We start from the raw sequence: 15670 nt of genomic DNA, 5'->3' as shown, positions 1-15670 counted from the left end.
TTCTTTGTGGTAATAATGAGGTTGTAGAAATGGAACTACCATATTTAAAGCAAAGCTGTCAGGATCATATGGGTAAACGTATAACAGCAGAAAAGGATTAGGAAGCTGAAGGTATCTTTGCATTGTTTGCAAATGTATGTATTGAAACGTATTTTAAAGATACTGATGTTAAATTTTATTTAAAGATGGATTATTAAACTGGAACTCTGCAACATTTAATTTCACAGGCTTGGATGGAGTTTCTTATGTTAGATATGTCTGGGAACATACTATACTTCTACATAAGAGTTTTAACTTCAGATGCAAAATAAAACAGTACAGAGTCATAAAGACCTTGCCTGTATCAAAGAAATATTCCTGTATTTGGTTTGAAAACACGAGTGTAACTGCACTTCTTCAAGTTCCCTTGCTTATAGAGCTTGTACAACTAAATGGGACCTGCTGTGCAGAAAGGCTGATTTGGAACCAGCTCAGTTATGTCACTACAGCTCCCCAATGACCTGAACTCCCAGAGGTGTTGAGGCTCAGCAGTGGGCTTTGTGACACAGTAAGACAAAAAGGTTTGGGGCAACAGGCTAGTTCTTGAGGATGTTCAAGGCTCTGAGCAAACTCAAGACGACGTTCAGTACATGTTTGCAAGCATGTGTTTGCAGTCATAGGCTTACTTACTCTGGGGAGCAGCATGATGTTAAAATGTTATGTGTTAAAACAAGCATGATGGGAAACAAATCTAGTACTGTTGACAGGACATTTATTTTTAAAATGCCAGATCTGGAAAATACTGTCTTGGACTCTGCCATAGAATTAACAGTGAGCAGTGGATCTGATTACAACTGAATTATTTTCATTTATAAAGTGACTATTTAGATGCACACACACACATATATATAACATAGATATTTATAATTTTTAGACAGAAGTTTCAAAGTATTATGTGAGATTTCTTCATATTTTAGATATTTTTAAGAAATCTTTACCACCATTTTAAATGTTCAGTTAAACAAGGATGTACATTTTATATGTATATACCACTTTTTAAAATATCTTGATGCATTTAAAGAAAAAAGTATTGATATATTGTATGATTTACAGTCTTGGAAAAAAATAACATAGTCATAACTTCACAGTTTTTGTGATGCATGAAGATCAGATTTTTTAATGTTGGTTAATGCTTTACTAATTAAAGTGTGCATGTTAATTAAAGCAGAGGCTAATGTTAATTACCTATATTAATGGAATCTCATGTAGCACCTGCCTGAAGCAATGGGTTCAATTTTCAAAATATCTCAATTAAGGCTGAAACTTTTGATTTGCATCTAGTAGGGTTTCAATTAACTGCATTGCAAACTTAAATAACACACTTAAAGGGATAATATCACCAATCACATGCAGCACAGTGGAATTGGTCGGTTCAATTATTGACTACGGCTATGAGAGCTTTCACAGTTGGTAGGTAAGTACTATGGTATTGGCAAGTGATTATTGTCTAGGGCTGTCATCGCTTCTGTGGCTGTTGTAAGAGAGATGTTAAATTGCTGTACTTGGGTCTCACTGCAATTCCATTGTTGAAGGAGACAAAAATAGAATGATGTTTGCTCACATCCAGTGTTTAATGGTGAAGATTCAGCTTGTTCCTCTGAAATAAATGACCACTGTTCCATGACATGGTAAGGCATTTTATCAAATGGGAAAGGAGCATTTGTGATAAAGTGCGCAATGTTGCAGTGCACTTCTCAGCCAAGCCAAGAGATGTGATTGTATTCCCAATCTCTCTTTCAGCCACCACAGCATTACGTGTTGACATAGGAGCTTCTAATGAGCAGCTTCAGGAAGCGATTAACAAAGCACTAGAAATAGATGCAATCATGCTGATTGGAAATTCTACCTAAGCTCCATAAACAAGACCGTAATGTCCTGCTACCATACAACTTTCTATGGTAATTATTCCTGATAGCTCCAAGACTTGAACTTTTAATCTGAGCCTACTCCAATAAGATATTGATGGTTCAGTTATAATGAAACCAAGATCCAAAAAAAGCATGCTAACTTTTGTTGGTTTGGACACACAGTTGAAGAACGGATGTAGGGTTCTGTGGTACTATCCAAATTTTGTTCGTACATCTAATGCAAAAGTACCTCCAAACATAATGCCTATGTGGCCTCTGTGGAAACAGACCATTAGAGAGTCAGTTTTCAACCATGCTCAGCAAAAAGAACCTGGAGTACAAGGTCAGTCTGTGGCCATATTATCAGGATCTCTCACCTGTACCTATATGTTTTCCTGCCAAAAATGTCCTTAGGCCTTAAGGCAGCACTCACTACAGTGAGTGCTGACTATCTATATAATAGATTGCCTGTGCCCATTAATAAAAGCTGTAATATTCTATTGTAACACTTGGGCTTAATGCCTTCATTTTAATTAATGCTATGACAAAAGCAAAAAAAACCTTTGCAGCATCAATCAATCTGTTTAAGGAATTTGTGAGATTAGAATCAAACCCTTTTACCAAACTGCATTTAGAATATTGTAACAACCCTTGACTTATGAGTTATCAGTTTGTGACCTCTCTTGGGTCTAGATTAATCAGTGCATAATGATTTTTGTTGCTATTTTAACTTCTAACAAGCCTGTGTCCCATGTCATGTTGTAAGGTCATTAGATGGTTTAGAACTCACACTTTTTTGTCTCTGGAAGCAGATTAAGGTCTATCATAATCCGAGTGTCCAGAGTCCCCATATAATAATACTCAACTTCTTTAACAATATAATCTTTTCAACATGTATACTGTATGGCCACAAAGTTTTGCCTTATTTACAGTTACTGGAATTGTGCATCTTTTAATTAAAGCATTCTCTTGACAGATTTTTTTGTAGGAATTGAACTTCATATTCCTTGAGTCAATATGCATCTGATTTTAGCTGCAGAAAAGTCACATTTTCATGGTTCAGGTGTTAAAATAAAAAGATACATCAGGTATGCATATTATACTGTCATACATTATTGTCATCTCAGTTATACTTCCCAATATTGTTTGAAGGAAAAAGATAAAATTCTGCAATTGTATAGTCACATGAAAATTTGTTATCCCCATGCCATCTTTGGGCCTCTACATCTTGAGAAGGGCAATTTTGCTATTCTCAATCTTTTCCTTGTGAAATTAAAATGCCCACGCCCATTTAAATATCTGTCTAAACTTAAGTAAAAATAGCCACATGCTCCCTGTTTGTTGGACTCATGGTAGCATAGAATACCGTAACAATAAATCTTGTATTAATTTGTCGATTTTAACTACATTCTAAATGAGAAATAATACAGCACCAAACAGGCAGTATTTTGTGTAATGGTCATGTCTTTGATGAAAATCTGTTGAAATCATTGTATTTACAAGATTACTAAGCTTAGGTCTCTCTGGGTATTGGTTGGCCCAAAGGCACTTAGCCAATTAAGGCTATTGGAAAAAATGAAAGCAATCCAACCCGAAGCTTTCTGAAAGGAATCTTTAACACCATTTACTTCTTTTGCTGTATAGGGACTATAATATAGCACTTTCAATATCTTGGGTATGGTTTTATTTTATTTAGCTGAGGTCTTTTTGTTAGCTATGAGAGAGAGAATTGTTCAAATTACAAAATAATATTACATAAATACATCGTGAACAAATGATTCTACAGTATCTTTTTATTAGGGAACAAGGAAGAAGGCAGCCATGCAAATTTGGATGAATTTTTGTCAGTGGTGATTCAAAAAGCACACCTGTGAAGTTCTTATTCTTATGTTTTGGAATATGTACTCCTCCCAGAATGTTTACTTTATGAGTAAGTGAAGACCTTAGGTGCTTTAGCTAAATAAGGTTGTGCACGCTTGGTCCTGGAGTCATGACAAGTTTGTAACAGAGGTTTTGAGGAAGAGTAAAAGAACTGCAGGTACACAGAATGCACTCTGTTATACTGTGGCATTTTCAACAAAAATAGAAACAGCAAATAGATTGAGTAGCATTAGATAGTCACAGGCTAGAATATGTGTTATATTTTTTAAAGGGTTCACGTAAGACCAAATTTTGCAGTCTTTACTCTGGCAAAATTCCCTTTTACACTGTGGAAAGCTTTCCTAAATACGGTATCTAAAGAATTTGAGTGCTGGATATTGGCTTTTCTTTTAAAGTTATTTTTGGAGCTTTGACACACATAACATAGATGTTAATCAAAATCTGCCTTAAAGTGCTGAGATAAAAGGCTTCCACTAAATTTTGTCTTGATAATGCAATAAAGTGTTATCACATTAGAATCCTTGTCAAAGTAAGGTGTCTAACATGTTTCTGAAAAGGCAGCATTTGTGGAAAAAAAAAGTTTTTATTGTTAGAAAAGATATGTCACTTTTGTTATATTTTACGGCTTTAATTGTTCTGTTACTTTGTCTTAGCCTTGAACAGTCTCTCTACATGAACGGATCATATCTTAGTATTTTATATGTATATATAAACTGAGTTTTTTAAAAATAATTTTATATCACATCTGTTTTTACTGCATGTTGCTGCATGTCTCTGGAGGCATACAGCATTTTTATTTTCAAGTAAATTTATATTAGTTACAGTCTCCAGCTGTTTTAGATATAGGATCATTTCCTGTTGGTACAGTTTCCAGGACAATTCCCTTTCTTTCTTCTTAGAAGAATGAGAAATTTAATTTAACAAAGACATCCTATAATTGCCTTTGTATCTAGCAAGGTATCTAGCAATCTAAATATTTTATTTTATTTAAAACATCTGTCTACATAATATCATATGACTATACAAGCCTATATCAGCCTTCTGAAAGACAGCTGCTGCCACTTTTATTTAATTTATAAGAGACCAACAAAATTGCTCCTTAAGATAAAGCCCGTCTGCCACTGAGTCATATATAAAAAAATTTTGCAAGATGAAAATTGCTTGCATTTACAGTTCTTGTTAAACTAATCTAGGTCTTTTTCAAATTTAGAAGCATCGTTTTTCCTTTTCCCTCTGCCCCCCACCCCCATCCAATCACTATGGAAACATAGGAGCTTTACATATACATTTTTTAGAAGCTCATTTTATTAAGATTGAAGGTACATTTCTTTTTAAGATGAAATGCAAACTAGAGTTGCATCTTAATTGCTTGCTTGTGGGATCTATTTATCTTCTGCTGTCTTCATTTTCTCAAAGATTTGGTGCAAATTATACTGGTCAGAATTTTCACACAATTTTTCAGAAAATGTATAGAGGAAGTGATAATGTCAAAGTAGATTTTCATCTGTTTTGTGTTACTAAGCTTTGTTTACAGTGATTGAAAACTGTTTCTTTGTATGAAGCAACTCATACTGAAAAGAAAATGTTTAATAGATAATATGAATTTAGGCACAGCAGTCGTTAGGAAAGCAGACAGGCATTCTACAGTATGACTAAATAAGACAAGTTTACCTTTTCCAGGGAAGTAATCAAAATATTCCTTTTTGGAGGACTAAGAATATGAAAGGAAAATGTTTATGGTTCCCTACTGGCACACAGTTATGATTGACAGGAAAAACCAACATGTATGCCACATGAGACATCTTGTTCAGGAACTTTCGGGAGGGTAGTAAATTGGTGTTGGCACAAACACAAAAAAATAAAATGACTTGATTCAGCAGTTTTCAATTCTAAATCCCCAGGCTCCAAAGAAAGAAGTAAATATTCATCAAATGATCAAAATTTATATTGATTTTTATTCTGCATTAGCAGCTCAAAGTCAAGATTCTTGACAGGGTGGATGTCGGTTTGAATGATTCTCTTTGAAATAAGGATACAGGCACTGGGCTGAGTGCTACTGTGCATTCCTGAACCATAGGAAAAGACTATTAGAACCCTAGGAAGCTAAATTTTTTAAAGAATTGTATAAAGGCATGCTTGTTCTGTACTGTTTTGATAACTAAATTGTTGTTATTAGTATGTAAAGTAATTCTTGTCGTTCCTGCTTTACTCCATCCTTTCCATTATCATCTAAGGACAACTTTTTTATAATACTTCAAAGGGGAATGGTAGTTCACGTACTATAGTAACTGAGTTAATATCAGTACTTCCCAAAGTAAGCGTATTTTAGAGTTAAGTGCTAGTCGGGCAGAGCAAAGGAAGCAAAGATGGTATCTGCACATTATACATCTTTAATTTTGCAGTTTCTGCCAGGGAGTAAATAAAGATCTTGGGGGAGGGGGCGAGGGAAGGAGGATGGAAATCTAGGGGAAGAGAATGTGAGCATGAATGCAGCACTGAAACACAAATGTGATGACTGTGATTACCGAGCTGTGAGATTTAATGAGAAAGCCTGTATTAGAAGTGAAGTAGAAAATCATAACCATCACCTCTAGTCTATAGGGGTATAATTGGATCTCAGCCCCCAGCAAAAAGTAAATAAATAAGTTAGTGACATTTTTAACAAACTTAAATATATTGAGAATAAAAGGGGAAGTTATCTCCATTACTGTACTGTTGCAGTGTACTTGGGGTTTCTTAAGTATCTCAGCTTGCATTAAAATGAGATTCATTGTCGTAAAATGGAAGAAGAGAATAGTGTGTGTTTGGGGGGGGTGTTAAATAAAAAGCAAAGTGAGACAGAAATGCTGTAACTATCAAAGTGTTAACAAATTTCCCAAATGTCCTAGGTGCTTACAATTCAGCAAACATCTTTAACAGCATAGCTTTAAAATTAAATTTTACAAACATTATGGGTAATGCTTTAATAGTATGCAAATTGCAATGAAGTCAGCAGCAGCAAAGCTGACCTCTCAGCAATACAAATATTTTATGTTTAAAACAGTTATCTTTTTACAGTTCCTTCTACCTCAGTAGAAGTAGTGAAGTCAGGTACTTCAAGAGGCTCCTCATCTGAGGATCATAAATAAAGGAGCAGTAGTCTGTGCCTGCTTTTTATACATGGCAAGGCAGTTGTACAAATCAATGTATTTAGCTACATGTTTTGCTGTTGCTACAATAATTACTCAAATTTTTATTAATAATATTTTTAAAATGTTGTCAAAATTATTTTTTTTAATTTTCTGTTTCTACTTTTCCTCAAAAACCATATATATATCTCGCATATATATGGATAGGAAAAACAATACACAGAGAAAAGCACTTAGCCTGCATTTCCCTGCTCTTATTAAATAAATAAATTAAGTAACATGCGGTTTTTATCCTCCTTCATAGTCAGCCTATTCTTACTTAATCTTGCAGTGGAGACAGAGTCCTGTATTCATTTCTGCACAATTTTATGTAATTAATAGTTCAATGTCTAAAAAGCTACTGAAAAAAAAGATTATCGTTTCCTCCTATAAAAGGAGAAAAAGTGATCTTAATTAAAAACACCAAACAAACTACTCCCCTTCCCCAAACACTTATATTGTGTAGTAAGAAAACGTTCCCATCAAATATAACATCAAATAGACTATGTAGGCATGGAAAGAATCTCCTTCAATTTCAGAACAAGTCAAATAAGCATTCAATGAGAGTCTTTGAGGTACACTCAGTGTAGGAGTTTGGACTTGAATGTTTGACACTATTGAGCCTCTTAAAATAATTGACTCAAAATATTGAATCAAAAGGAGACTTTAGCTCAAAACTTCTGCAATTTTTTCAGTTGATATGTATAGGAAATTGTGTAACTTATGGTTAAACATATATATATATATAATGATTAAGTTAATAAATATGAAACATTTCTCAAGCATATAGAAGTTTTAAATGAAGCTACCTGGAAAAAAAAAATCAAACTGTTCATGCACTATGTAAAATATGTGCTATGTAACTTGCTCAAAAATGGTAAAGTATGACAGAAAATAGATCTTATATTTTTTTCTTTAATAGTCTTTTCTACGGCATCATCTTAATAGTCTTTTCTACATTTTGTGTAGGTTCCTTTCAACCTAAATAACAAAATTATACAAAAATCTCTGTTCATACAAAGATATCAAAACATTAAACAGGAATAATATTCCAGTTTAGTATTCCAGTATAGTAAAATTAATTAAAAATCAATGTGTATTACCAAAGTAACTTCAGATTCATACATTTCAACTTTAAAGAACTGAATAATTACCTTGTATTTACTTCTAAATTCAGACAACTTGGAAGCCACTTTCTACAAATAAGTCAGCAGGTTTCACTTCACTGTAAGATGGTGCAGCTCCCAGCGGTGAGAAAAGGGATTTCTCCAAAATATGCACAAAGTAGATCTCTGAGCAAAATTTCCAAGAAAAAGGCCATAACATTTTTATATTAACTCAGTCACGCTTTCCTGGGATGTGTTGGGTAGTTTTCCCTGGGAGGTATTGGTTTTGCAAGACCTACCTTCCCTCGTTATTTTTAAATAGAAATGTACTTGTCAATCTGCTGCAGAGAGAGGGGCGGAGGAACACGCACCATCACTGGAATTTCTCTTGCTCACACGTGCTGTCCTGAATTCTGAGCATTGGTACCTTTAGCCTTAAGGGCTTGGTGAGTTTGAATGCCCAGCCCTACAGATGGAGTCAGGTGCATTGCCTGTCCAGGTGATTTGGTACACAGGGCTTTTAGAGGAGCGTGACTTCTGGAAACATCAGTGCTTTGGGTAATAGTCAGACTCTTTAACAATCTCTTTTTAAGCCACTTCATTGCAGAGGGAATGATAGGAACAGTCAGAACTCTGTAAATAGTGGAGGTTTTAATTAAGTACGATTAAGTTTACAATTTTAGCACATTGCGGAAGGACTTTCTGTGTCTGACTAGTCTTTCCTCTTTTTAACTACTTGGAGATCTTGAGGAAGGCCTGGAAAGGTATTCAACCTCATGTTTAAGTTCAACATACCTGTGACCTGACCTCCTATAACAAATTGTTTTCTTTGCTGGACAGGAAAGAAACCAAGACAAATGGTTGTGTTGATGAGTTGCTCCTTTCGCAGTAATCTGGGTTTGTAAGAATGGGACTGTTTGGGCTTACAGTTCTTGTGGCATGTGCAGAGGTGTCTCTGAAGGAGCTGGAAGGCATGTGGCAGTTTTGATGAAATGTGCTCTAACCGTTATGTTGATGGGTTTGGCTGGATCTGCATCTCTGTCAGTTTGTACATCCTGCCTGGCTTTAGGAAGCACTGTTCTGTCATCCCAGCCCTTCCTGTTGTCAGAGCAACCTGCTCCCCACCAGGCCCCCGACCATTACAAACCCTTCTTTTGCGTCCTGCCTGTCACTCTCTCGCTCTGCAGGCTGGAGATGCAGACCTGCAAGACAAGAAAAGTAGCCAAAGATACTGGCCATTGTTCAATTCCCATTCTTACAAGGACTTTTTTTCACCTTGCAATTTTGGGATGCTATTGTCAGAAACTATTTGCAGTCTTGGAAGTCTGTGGAGAGGTTAATCCTTTCATACTTTCCTTCAATGCTTTTTAGTATTTGTGATATAGGGAACTTCTCTGGGTACATAGCTGAGATCTGTTTGATGCACAGGGCATCCCATGCTCTTGTGTTGTATTTACTGTTACACTGAACAGAAGCAAAGGCAGGGGACGTAGACGGCAGAGGTCCAGATTTTAAATTAACAGCATGATCAGGACACCTCCATGGATTTGGTCAGACAATGCTGCTGAGGCCACGCTGCTGATTGCATTTGCACTCCATAGTCCTGAAGTCACAGGTCATGTTCCTAATCTTTATAACAAACAGCAAAACCGTACATATTTCTGAAAGCCAAGGGAAACCTTCCAAGAAGTATTGCTGTTATTTACAGGCGCTTTTTTTTTCCCTCACCCCCTCCCCTTATCCCCCCACCCTCCCCACCTCCGTTATTTCTGATGGCTCTGGGAAGTGCCTGAAGTTCTGTCTTGCTATAACACAGCCCTACTCTAGCTAAAATTTCATTTTATGGCTCCTGTGGACAGGCTTAAAATTCACTGTGCTGTTACTGCTGTTACTTAAAGTCTACGATGAGTTTAAGTACCTTGATAAATAAGAATGTTGTTGCCTTGTAATTTTGCTCATTCTGTGTGGAGGTTTCACATTGTTGTGATGGTTTTAATACACTGAAAAACAAAGTGATAAAGTTATTACAAATATAAAAGCATTTCTGAGATTTCTGAAGATAAAAACACTTCGCTAAGATTTTAACTGGTAACAAGCATACCCTGATTAACAGAATTAATTTCCTGCATGATCAAAACACAGCATGTCCTTTGTAATAGGACTATCAAATGTTCAGCTCTCAGTAAACTAATTTTATGATATAGGATTATTTTTAATCTGATTCAGTCCTGAAGAGAGTGTGCAAGATGAAGGATGGAAGAGGCAGGGGAACCAAAAGAAGGAAGGGCAACAGACTAAGAAAGCAGTCAACTGCAGCAAGGTTCCTATTTTAATCATGCAAAGGGAGGCAGAAAAAAGGGAAAAGGAAAAATGACAGCAGAAGATAAGAGTTACTGTCCTGCTTCAAGAACAAAAACAAATGCCTATACTTAGAGTAGAAGTAGTACTTTCAAGAAGACACTTGAAGTCTAGTGTGGCAGAGGTATAACTTTTCTACAACACTGTAGAGAAAGGATAATGCAAGATAGAGTACTTTCATAATTCAAAATTCAACTGAATGTATTATAATTTGTATATTTAAAACAGAATAGTTTGCTTACATTAACATAGTTTATAACAAAAGACTTGCGCTCCCTAGGAAACAGTGTCTGAAAATAATTCCCTTTCAACACCAATTCAGTGATACGTTTTCTAGTACATTCCAATAGAAAAAAATTTTGCGGCAGAACAACACTAGTATGGAGTTCTCATCTCCAATGTATATTGGTGTAAATTTTCAGTCTCTCATTTGACACTCTGTATACAATATAACCTTTCAGTCTCCTTCCTCCCACAGTAACAGCCATTATCCCTTGTCTTTTCTTTCTCCACTTCAGAATAAGGTCATTCTAACATGTAGGTCTAACAAGAAATACAATGTATTTTCATTGATTTGTATTGTCACTGATTACTTCTTCGTGTTATACAGTGATTTGTATAGTAAAGGACATTCTGTGTTGTCATGCAAAGCCAGTCTTAAGGAACAGATTCTGCACCCCAGGCTCCCTCAGCTTATTTATAAGGTCTTGCTTTTTAGAAAATGAGCTTTCTGACAATAGCCTTGAAAATATTTACCATTATTAATCGAACACTAGGACTGAATATTTGGCACTAGTATAGAATTTTTTCACTGCTTTTCCCCAGAGACTACTGTTTTTTCATAGTCTTGTTCAGAGATTGGATCCTCCAGGCTTAAGAAAATTGGAGCATTTTGTCATTTGATTATTGGAAATATCTCAGTTTAATTTACAACAGAATATTGTAAACCCATTCCATCCTAGTAGGACAGTGACTGTTAGAGAATTTGTTACAAGCATGTAACCAGACCATCTCCAGCATCTTTATTGTGTTTTTACTGCCAAAATGGTCATTTAGAAGAGGACCATGAACTGGAAAAACACTGCTGAGTATCATTCCTTGGCACTTTTTTTCCTTGTTCATTTTTTCTGAATTACTACATCCTCTGAAAAAAAGAAGAAATTTAATTCCACTTCTAAGATGGGCAGTAAGAGTAAATGAATGATTGCCTCCCACCCAATTTCTATTATGTGGATTTGGGATGATGCATATCTCAGTAGACTTTCTCAGGATTTGCTAGATATCCATGTTCATAGGGGTATGTTTGTAATAGAGATTAAGTTCTTATAGTTGTGTTAAGAAAGTATATGTAGGGCAATCTAAAAATGCACGCTTAAAATCAGCTAGAAGGTAAAGCAAGTAGCTTTTCTATATTTGATTAGCAATTAATAAAGTTGCTACTTTATTCTGCCAGAATACTGCAAAACTAGTCCTTCATTATCACTAAAGATTTTAAGTTGAAAATAAACTACAGTAGATTTATTGCATATCTGTGCTGTGTACTGTTTTCTAGATTGCTCCTTGTGTCTGTTAGTTCAGCTTCTGCAGAATGTAGGTTTTTGAGACTTAAACTGATCAATACCTACTCGAGGTCTTCAAAGCCTCTTTTGGATTTGCAGTTGATATCAGTAGGAGAGGGTCAAAAAAAATCCTTAAGTACAACAGTGAGATAGATGAATTCATACAGAAAAGGAATCGGAGAGATCCATCTGAAACTCTACTCTGCCTGAGTTTGAGTTGCTCTAAGTATTCACAATCGCTGAAGACAGAAATTGGGTTTAAAAACAAAAATTGTTGATTTATAGAGGGATCATATTTCTGAGATACAAGAACTGGGACACAATTGCTTGTATTCAGGATTCGTAGAGTATGATGTTACTAGAGTTCATAATTCTCAGTACAAGAGGGCCTGTGAGGAAGAAATAGTGGATTCTTATTCATCCTTCTACATATATTTACTTACCCTTTCCATCCTGTTTTTCCTCTCTTCCACTATTCTATTTCATCCTCCTCTTTCTTCTCCCCTTTTCCATATACATTAATGATTCGCCTATTTACAAATATTTTTGCAAGTGAACAGAGAACTAAAGATCTGTGAAATGCTGCTTGCCTTATTTTTCCTTTTACCTATTTTAAAATATAGAGGAAATTACAGGAACCAGAATTAGAAAATGCCAAAAAAATATGTATCTCAAGTATTTAAATAGCTGTGCTATTTGAGAAATGGGATGTGTTCACAGAGTTCAGAGCTGAGATTTAATTCATATGTGTGAGGTTGCAGAGTTGGTGAACTTCCCTTCTTTTGGAGTACTGGGGTAGAGGGAGGAGGGAAGAGGGAACTGTATGCATAATTTCAAAAACATCCAAAAAAACCCCAACCCCCGAAAAACAAAGAAGCCCCACCCCAAAACAAAAAAAATGAAAAAAACCCAAAAAACCAACCACCTAAAACACATAGGAAAAAAAGCAAGAATTACTTATCTTGATTTCCAAACCCATCCTGAAAATCAGGGAAATTATTTGCTTGAAGTTCTCCACAAGGTTTCACCTCTAGGCTTAAAACAATCACAGATGATTTTAATTGATAATGGCTTTAGACTATATAATAGGGCTTTAGACTAAATATGTCAGACAACCATAAATAAAATAAAACCAACCAGTGAATAACTGCTTTCTGGTAAGAATAAATTAAAAGAACAAATTATTAGCCTGATATGGACTATACAAAAGACTCAGCTGGAAGATTATCCTTACTGGTGAAGAATCCTCCCAAAAAAGAAATTTGATCAGGATCCCCTGTATACTGTGGAAGGGGATTGTTTATCAACTTAAAGGGAAATGTACTTCAGAGTGGAAGGGGAGCAGGAAGGTGATGATGTTTTTTATTTGCTGGTTTTGGTCATTTCCAAGTTATATGAACAGTAGTTTTAATTATATTTTCTGAAAGAATATGTTTTTAAGCTCTCTCAAACCTTAATGTTTCACTCTAACTGGGTAGTTCCAACTAGTTTGTTTTGTATTCAGGTAATGTTTCTTCACTGGTAATGCTGTGGGGTTTAATTTTCCACTATTTTAGACTAGGTGTGAAAGTCTTGTATTTCATTTATGTACGCAGTAGAAGACCTGCATGGTTTACTAGGAATTTTTGTCTTCTATCTCCTTGGAAAATTGCTAGTATTTGTTGTTGTTGTTGATATTGTTTTTTTAATTTCTCAAAAGCATGTTGGTGTTTACTGCCAAAGTTAAAAAAATCTCGCTGTAAGAAGTAACTGAGAGAGAAATCTGTAAATGTTTTAAAGAGAAATTTTAAAAGGTAATGGAATTTCCAAATCAGCTACATTGTTACTCAGCAAAAATTGCACCAAGGCAAGGCATAAACAAATACGTGTAACTGTTATTATCACAAGCTTATAAAGACATTCCAAACTTCCTTCAGATTTTCCCTACTGACATTCTTCAGTGCCTATTTCCCTTTACTTGCCTGAATTTTTCCTGGATTTTGCAGATTTCCCTTTTCCTCTCTAGCCCTTGCACTGCTTTCTCTTTAAGGCTCATAGACTGGTACCTCTGTCATGCTGTCAGCAGCCAAGCAAACTCTTCACTTCCCTGCTTCCCGCAGTAGAAAATGCAGGAGAGTCCTTATACAAAATTTCCTCCCTGCTTGCTACATTTGCTTGCCATAGCACCAAACGGTTAAGCGCGCATTCTCCTCCTAATGGAAATAAGAGTATGTAGTTATACAGAAGTAGCAGTTTTTGAAGCACTATCAGAATTTGTAAAGCATTTTTCTTTCGATGAAGCATATTAAAAGAAAACAATAGCATATTGGTCCCAAAGTGCTTTTGAACTTACTCTACCCTCTGTTCTTTGTCCTGTTCCTAGGGGCAAGTGTGGCAAACAGCATATTTCATCCTTTTATCATCTGGTTCTCTGAGCCCCAGAATCAAACTGATCACCACAGCTGCAATAAATAAAGTGTCTATTCAATAAGTTATGATGCCAAATATTATTCGACATTCTTCTGTCCAGGCAGAGTCTGATGGAAAACAGCACATCTCACTTATTGCCTTTTTCATTGCAATCAAAATTGCTGAGTAATCGGTGGACACCAGAAATGGGAAAGCACAATGTGAATACTGCCAGTTTGCTTGGTTTTGTTTACTTACTATTTAAAACAAAAATACCTATAGCAATATGGCTTTCATTAATTATGAAGCACAGGCAATGTGTTAACAATATCAGTCTTGAAGCCTGTAAAAATGTAATTTAATGTATCTACCTGTTCTGTCATAGTGCATGATTTCTAATAATTCTCATTCCATTCATCCAGACATTTTTATGCAGCATTTGATTGGATGTACATCTCATGGAATAGATGGCACATTCTCGAAAGAAACCTAAATAGTTCTGTTCTAGTGTTTGTAAATGCACTGTACTTTTACCTGTCTTAATGGTTCAGCCTTTTTGTCTATCATGCAAGGAGAAAAATGGTGGTGTGTCATTTGGTTAAAATTGTTGCAGTCCAAAAGTATTTGTTTTAAATGCATTCTTTCTGATATTTTTTTTTAAAGTTCTGTTGTGTTTTCTTTTCCCTTTGTTTTCTCTAGGCTGAGGTTCAGCTATGCTATCTGGAAGCACAAAGAGATGCTGTTGAACAGATGTCCTTAAAGCTGTACAGTGAGCAGTACAACACTGGTAGCAAGCGAAAGGAAGAGTTTGCTGATATGTCAAAAGTTCACACAGTGGGAAGTAATGGGTAGGGAACTATTCTTTTTGTTGTTTTATTCTCACTGATCTGTATTTTTTTTTACATGATATACTTTTTTCTCACTTCTAGTTAACCAGGATTTTTCTTCCTAGTCCAAGAGGCAGGGGAAGACTCTCTTTAGATATATATATATTTTTTTTTTTTTTATATATGAATGCAAAAAGTAATGGGTTCTGGATAATTTATCCAAATCATGGTTTGTTCTTAAGACTACCTAACATTACCTAATAACAATCCATTATTTTGATTTTAAAAAAATGTAATGTGTCCTTTTGCTTCAAGTTTTTCTCCTCCAATGGCTTCATGTCATTTGATTTCTTAGCATCTTTCAAGAAAGCATCTTTATAATATATTAATCACACTGCAAGACAATTCTCTATAATTATTATTCTAGTAGTGCCTAAGAAATACAAACCTGAAGCCATTCATTCATAGTTTACCAGTTCAAACATCCCAGTTTTGTAC

At 35.3% G+C, this 15670-nt stretch overlaps 1 protein-coding gene across 6 annotated transcripts in view; it reads left to right on the top strand.

Annotated features, from left to right (window-relative positions):
• AKAP6 (A-kinase anchoring protein 6) overlaps positions 1-15670 on the top strand; it is a 279987-nt gene that overhangs the window by 174664 nt on the left and 89653 nt on the right. For all 6 annotated transcript variants that reach the window (XM_014941817.1, XM_014941815.1, XM_014941816.1 and 3 more), the window contains exon 8: positions 15045-15193. In XM_014941817.1, coding sequence (XP_014797303.1) covers positions 15045-15193 — 149 coding nt within the window. The remainder of the gene's footprint in view (positions 1-15044; positions 15194-15670) is intronic.

Source organism: Calidris pugnax, unplaced genomic scaffold (assembly GCF_001431845.1).
Source record: "Calidris pugnax isolate Ruff unplaced genomic scaffold, ASM143184v1 scaffold56, whole genome shotgun sequence".
NCBI classification, from domain to species: Eukaryota; Metazoa; Chordata; class Aves; order Charadriiformes; family Scolopacidae; genus Calidris; species Calidris pugnax.
Note: the sequence above shows the minus strand (reverse complement) of the source record. Positions and strands in the feature narration are given on the sequence as shown.